This window comes from Sinocyclocheilus grahami, unplaced genomic scaffold, assembly GCF_001515645.1.
Source record: "Sinocyclocheilus grahami isolate Dianchi unplaced genomic scaffold, SAMN03320097.WGS_v1.1 scaffold1614.1, whole genome shotgun sequence".
NCBI lineage: Eukaryota > Metazoa > Chordata > Actinopteri > Cypriniformes > Cyprinidae > Sinocyclocheilus > Sinocyclocheilus grahami.
This window is the reverse complement of record NW_015506793.1, coordinates 53,757-59,931: the sequence shown is the minus strand read 5'-3', so window position 1 is coordinate 59,931 and position 6,175 is coordinate 53,757. Positions and strand designations below refer to the sequence as shown.

General features: G+C 38.7%; 1 protein-coding gene across 1 annotated transcript in view; it reads right to left on the bottom strand.

The window, feature by feature from the left end:
- Positions 1 to 1,560: 1,560 nt before the first annotated feature.
- Positions 1,561 to 6,175, bottom strand: part of LOC107571573 (myosin heavy chain, fast skeletal muscle-like) — a 22,463-nt gene continuing 17,848 nt past the window's right edge. The window contains exons 32-41 of the mRNA XM_016257906.1: positions 5,531 to 5,696; positions 4,504 to 4,628; positions 4,088 to 4,396; positions 3,773 to 3,976; positions 3,555 to 3,680; positions 3,242 to 3,412; positions 3,054 to 3,158; positions 2,869 to 2,964; positions 2,628 to 2,759; positions 1,561 to 1,681 (exon numbers count right to left, since the gene is read on the bottom strand). Coding sequence (XP_016113392.1) covers positions 1,661 to 1,681; positions 2,628 to 2,759; positions 2,869 to 2,964; positions 3,054 to 3,158; positions 3,242 to 3,412; positions 3,555 to 3,680; positions 3,773 to 3,976; positions 4,088 to 4,396; positions 4,504 to 4,628; positions 5,531 to 5,696 — 1,455 coding nt within the window. The 3' untranslated portion in view covers positions 1,561 to 1,660. The remainder of the gene's footprint in view (positions 1,682 to 2,627; positions 2,760 to 2,868; positions 2,965 to 3,053; positions 3,159 to 3,241; positions 3,413 to 3,554; positions 3,681 to 3,772; positions 3,977 to 4,087; positions 4,397 to 4,503; positions 4,629 to 5,530; positions 5,697 to 6,175) is intronic.

Here is a 6,175-nt window from a genome sequence, read left to right as displayed (position 1 = left end):
TTATTTTTAAGGAATAATCATACAATATTTCTTCAATGTTTTAATTGTAAAATTAAATGACCTTTATTTTCCAAAAAATCTAATTTGTTTAATTTTCATTACTTAAAAGATAGATTAAAGGAATGTTTTATGCCTTAAAAAATTTAACTACACAACACAGAATTTCTGAGCAAAAAATCATAAGGCTATTGTAAGAATAAATGAAACTTGTTTTTATGCTTTCAAAGAATTAAATGTGCTAACTAATACGCTCACTGCACAGAACAGACACCGAGAGAGGCAACACTTCTCTAGGAAAGTCAGACCTCGCGTTCACGGGACAGCACTGGTCAGTATGAATTTTGTCAGTATGAATATTCTATGGAAAAAAGCCGCTAAAAGGGTCTGAAAGTTGCTAAATCTAGTGCTAAAGTCGCGCTCGTGTGTATGAGACGCGGGAGCTGATGGCAGGGGGCGGTGGATATTTGTGGAGGTCAATGTTGATATTGTGGATGCGTTCTTCTGCGTCATCACGTTCTATTAGTTCTACAGCTTCAGTTTCGGAACTTTCACACTTAGTAACACATCTGTTCCCTCACCACAGTGCAACAGTGAAAAGGGACCCGTTTAAAACAGTGTCGCGTTCCGAACGTTGTTTAAGCAACATACATCGGTATTGCGATATTTAAAAAATTCATATCATAACAAAAATAAACACCGGTATTCGGTATGAACCGGTATGCCGCCCAGCACTAATCTTCTCGTTTGTGAACGAGTTGAATGAACTGGTACATCTCGTGATTCATGATTGACAGTGATAACTGTAGCAATGGATGGAATGAACTATCTGACAAGCCGATGTCAAAAATAGAGCTGTGCAATAAGCAATGCAGAGTAAATTCAGAGTGCAAAACTACAACAGCAACAAGTCTGTGTTGCCTGAATATATTTAGCAGCTTCTACAGTTAAAGATAAAGCTTAAAACCCTCTTTTTAATGTGTCCTTTTTAAGGCAATGTTTAAAAAAAATTGTTTTTAAATTAAATCTACTTGCTATACTACTTCAGTACAGTACTAAAATTTGTTATAATGGTCATTTTATAATAAATTCTAAATCATTTCAGACGTGAAAACTAGGGAGTGGAAATGGCAACTGAGCTGATGAGTGATCCGCTGCTGCCATCTACTGGATATAATGGTAATTTCATGTGATTGTCATCTTAAAAGTTTTTGTTTTCCACCAGGAATTTTAGCACATTTTTTCATGTCATGAATGAAAAGTGAATCTTTAAAGTGAATTTTTACTTTACAACTTGTAGATAATAAAGGCTTTAAAATATTGTTTAAGAGTTAAAAAAAAAAATTCACCCATGATGAGTTTGCATCCCGGACAGTCATATCTGTTGAGCGTGTGAACACAATGGCCAATCCGCTCAAATGTTAGCGGGAAACAGACAGTTTTAAAATTTCAGTACCGACTGGTATCGCGGTTGGTACTTTTGACAACACTACTTAGGATGCTATGACACTTCTCATCCCATATGATGGAAATGCTTGATAGTTACAGAAACACAACAGCAAGAAGTGTGCAGGTTTACTTTTATTGTAGCTAATGGCATACTGACATTTCACAAGCAATTCATATTATATGAAGACTTGCTACTGTGTCTGGATATTGTCCCTCACTCCTCTGCTTCTTTGCCCTGAAAACAAGAACATATTAGGGTCATTATGGCCTCACCAGACTATTTGAAAATCAGTTTATGTGTGAGTTTAGATCCATTCCTAACCACTAAAACACCTGAACCAGATATTCAAGATTTAGGTGTAAACTCTGTTGGAAGGTAGATCTCCAGGGGCAGGATTGATGGAAAGGTGAGCACAAACTTTACACTCAAAAGTGTTTTTATCTTGAAAATGTTGTGATCGACATGACTTGCTTAAAATGTTACACTGAATTCAGCTTTATTTTCATTATACTGTGCAGCATTTGCACACTTGCAGCGTAAACTGGTTCATTTATTATAATAATTTATTAGCAATCTAGTCTTTCGCAATATAGACAAGGTGATAGTCAACACCATGTATCCATGTGGTGTAGTGTATTTTCTATGATAAAATTTGTGCTTTGTGAACAATATAACCTGATAACACGGGCTCTGAAATTTTTTTTGTTCATGCATCAAATGTGAAATGGACCTAACAATATGTTTCTGGTATTTTGCTTATTTATGACAAGGTTATCTATACTATATATTAATTATAATAAATGAAAATATGCTGGCAAAATTATTTTGCTTTCTGATTATTAGAAAAAATGTCAATATAATTGTTCATTGCAGCCCTGATTCAATCACAATATTTGTGCAGTGCTGCAGTTTTTATTTCAGTGAGCTTCATGGGGATAAACAAGAAAAGTTGTATGTAGTCGTTTATTCTGTTAGCCTCGTTCTATTTTTTTTTTTATTACTTGCCGGGCCTCCAACAGAAGACGAGATTTTACCAAAACATTCAGCAGGTGAGAGACCCCCAACCACAGTCAAGATGTTTTGAGTTGAATAGTGGAACTAACTAAACCGACATCTTTGCTTTTTGTAGCTATTGCACTGCCCAACACTGTTATCATGGTAGTATAGGTTTGAATGTTACCTTCCCAGCTTCACGGCTCTTGGCTCTCAGCTTGTTGACCTGGGACTCAGAGATGTCAGCGCGCTCCTGAGCCTCCTCCAGCTCGTGCTGCACCTTCCTGTACCTGGACAGGTGAGTGTTGGCCTGCTCCTCCTGTTAGGATGACACAAGATATCCAACCCCTTTCAGAGCACTGCACTGATGGCACTGAATGTATTGAATAGAAAATATCAAAACTTCACACTTAAGACATTTGACTTACAGCTTCTTCAGCCTGGCGCTTGTAGGCCTTCACTTTCAGCTGCAGCTTGTCTACCAGATCCTGCAGACGGGTCACGTTCTTCTTGTCTTCCTCAGTCTTTGGGTGTAAATATTGTTCATAATCTTAGTTGAACTATGTAAATTATAATGAAAGGTGTTAAATTTCTAAATTCAGTGTAGTTTTACCTGGTAGATGAGCTCCTTCACTCTCCTTTCATATTTGCGCACTCCTTTCACAGCATCTGCACCACGTCTCTGTTCAGCTTCAACTTCAGTCTCCAACTCACGCACCTTCAGTAGAGAGTTATTGTTGTCACCTGTCAAATCTCTGCCATAGCCAGTTCACATAAGACAGTATTTAGCCTGTTATTTACCCTGGACTCAAGTTTCTGGAGCTGTTTCTTTCCCCCCTTCATGGCCAGACTCTCAGCCTCATCCAGACGGTGCTGCAGGTCTTTAACAGTCACCTCCATGTTCTTCTTCATCCTTTCCAGGTGAGCACTGGTGTCCTGCTCCTTCTTCAGCTCCTCAGCCATCATGGCAGCCTGAAATATAAGCCAATTCAAATGAATTAATCAATATAGATAGAAACGCCTTCCATGAAGGATCCCTTTGTTACCACATGCAGCTAAACAAAGTTAAATAACTGTTTGATTTAGAGTAGAGTAAGAGAATGTAAACACTCACATCAGTGATGGCCTTCTTGGCCTTCTCCTCTGCATTTCTGGCCTCCTGGACTGCATCATCCACCTCGCCTTGAACCTGGACCAGATCAGCCTCAAGCTTCTTCTTGGTGTTAATAAGACTTGTATTCTGTGGGATTTAAGCAGGTAGTTTAGTGTACATTTCACTAAAACTCTGTTATCATGTAACCTGAATTTGCTCCAAGTATAGTTTTTCTGTACTTGTGAGTGCAGCAGTCCCACACGTTCGCTGGCATCCACCAGCTCCTGCTCTGCCACTTTGCGGCCTCTTTCTGTTTGCTCAAGTGCAGCTCTCAGCTCCTCAATCTCTGCTTGCATCAGGCTATTCCTGCGCTCCACCATGGCCACCTGCTCCTTCATGTCCTCCTGTCCTCTGAGAGCTTCATCAAGGTGCAGTTGGGCATCCTTTGGCAATGTTTTTTCTTTGTTAGTGGCATGTCATGCTTCAATTAATTCATGTAACATATTATCAAATATTTAATATGTGTTGCAATTCCACATTCTACAGAAGGATACCTTGAGTTGGCCTTGGACGTTCCTGAGCTGTTTCTGGGCCTCAGCAGCCTGGCGGTTGGCATGACTCAGCTGGATCTCCATCTCATTTAGATCTCCCTCCATCTTCTTTTTGACTCTCAGGGCATCATTTCTGCTCCTGATCTCAGAGTCCAGAGTGCTCTGCATGGAATCGATCACTCTTTGGCTGTTCCTCTTGATCTGTTCCATCTCCTCGTCCTTTTCAGCAAGCTTCCTGTCAATCTCACTCTTCAACTGGTTCAGCTCCAGCTGCACACGAAGAATCTTGGACTCTTCATGCTCCAGGGTGCCCTGATGGATAGTAGTCATAGTAAGAATTGTGTCAACCTGACAGGAAAATGGTGTAATGCTTGCTAAATAAGGAAATTAATTGATTTGACAATTTTAAGTAACAATACTTCAGCTTCTTCAAGTGCAGCCTGGATCTCTGATTTCTCAGACTCCACTGTCTTCTTGGCTTTCTCTAACTCATGAATGCTCTTTCCAGTCTCTCCAAGCTGCTCAGTGAGGTCAGAAATCTCCTCTAAAGGGTTTAAAAAGCAGAACTGTAAAACTTTCTGTTTTAATGCATCTCCAGGGTTTTTCCTGAAACAAACTCTTTTTACTCGCAATGTATTTTAGGTGTTATAATAATTATATGATTGAAAAAAGTGACAATTATAAATGTACATTTTACAAAAACAAACATGTTGAACATTAAATTAAATACAACATACCAGCTAAAAGCCCTTTTGCAGTATAGGTGAACATAAACATAACATTAGGTTGTTAAACACTTTGATCCAATATGCATTTATCCACGTAAAGAGCACAAAACAATTTCTTAAAAGCTTATGTGAATTGTTCTGATAGACTTCATCATGAAATGCAATCTCAGCAGGGTAACAAGTGCATTAGAGCTAACATTAGCATCAAGCTAAGAATTTTAATAAAAATTAATAGTAAGCTTTTATCTTTAAATTATTGAAAATCAAACATTATTTTTTCATTTATTTTGGCAAACAAAGGTGATTTACTATTAAGATTAAAACATGGAAGAAATGTTGTTTGATTCATTCAATGTTGTGCCATTCATTCATACATAAGATGCATAACATACATTACATTCATACAGAGATGATCGCGTAATTTGAGTTAATGCTCATAAGATCGCGTAAATCTTTGGAAAATGAATAGAAATTATGATTCTGTGTAAAGAAATATCAAGTAAACTTGTATAAAAATATCAGTATTTTTCCAAATTGGAACTAAAAACTCTAATGGACACTGTTCAGCGATGTTCCACGTGACTGCCTGCCTGAGTTTTGTCGACAACCAGAGGCGGCACAAAATTTGGCAGAGGCGGCCACCTCATAATTCTCTGTGCAGGAAAAACCCTGATCTCTTTTCTTATATCTTTAGTGCACAAATAAAAGTGTAATTTACGTTGCAGATTCTTGTTCTCCCTCTTCAGGGTCTCAAGATGGTCAAGAGCTTCTTCATAGGAGTTCTTCATTTTGAAAAGCTCAGTACTGAGAGAACGAGCTTCTTTCTGAGCACCTTCTAGTTCAGCCTGGCTTTCCTCATACTTCTGTTTCCACTCTGCTAGGACCTGATGATGAAAGAAGTGTAATAATTGTTAATTTGCAAAGTCAATGGATCAAGGTATACTGTAGATTTAAAGATTATCCACATCCTTCTAACCTTATCAAAGTTTCTTTGCTTCTTGTCAAGGTTGGCAGCCAATGCATTTGCCCTCTCCACATCAATCATGAGGTCCTCTACTTCACCCTGCAGTCTCTGCTTGGTCTTTTCCAGTGAGGCACACTTGGAGTTCACTGCCTCAATGGATTCTTCAGCATCCTGCAGACGCTGTGCAAGCTTTTTCCTGAAGAATGTGGTATACATTTTGAAATCTTGCTAATATTTGTTATTAAATGTAGAGTACTAATGATTGTTTATTCTTTGCTGTATTTACTTGGCTTCCTCAAGCTCCTCAGTGCGCTGGATGGCATCAGTCTCATATCTGGCTCTCCACTGCGCCACCTCACTGTTGGCCTTAGACATTCCACGCTGGAGTTCAGCTTTGGC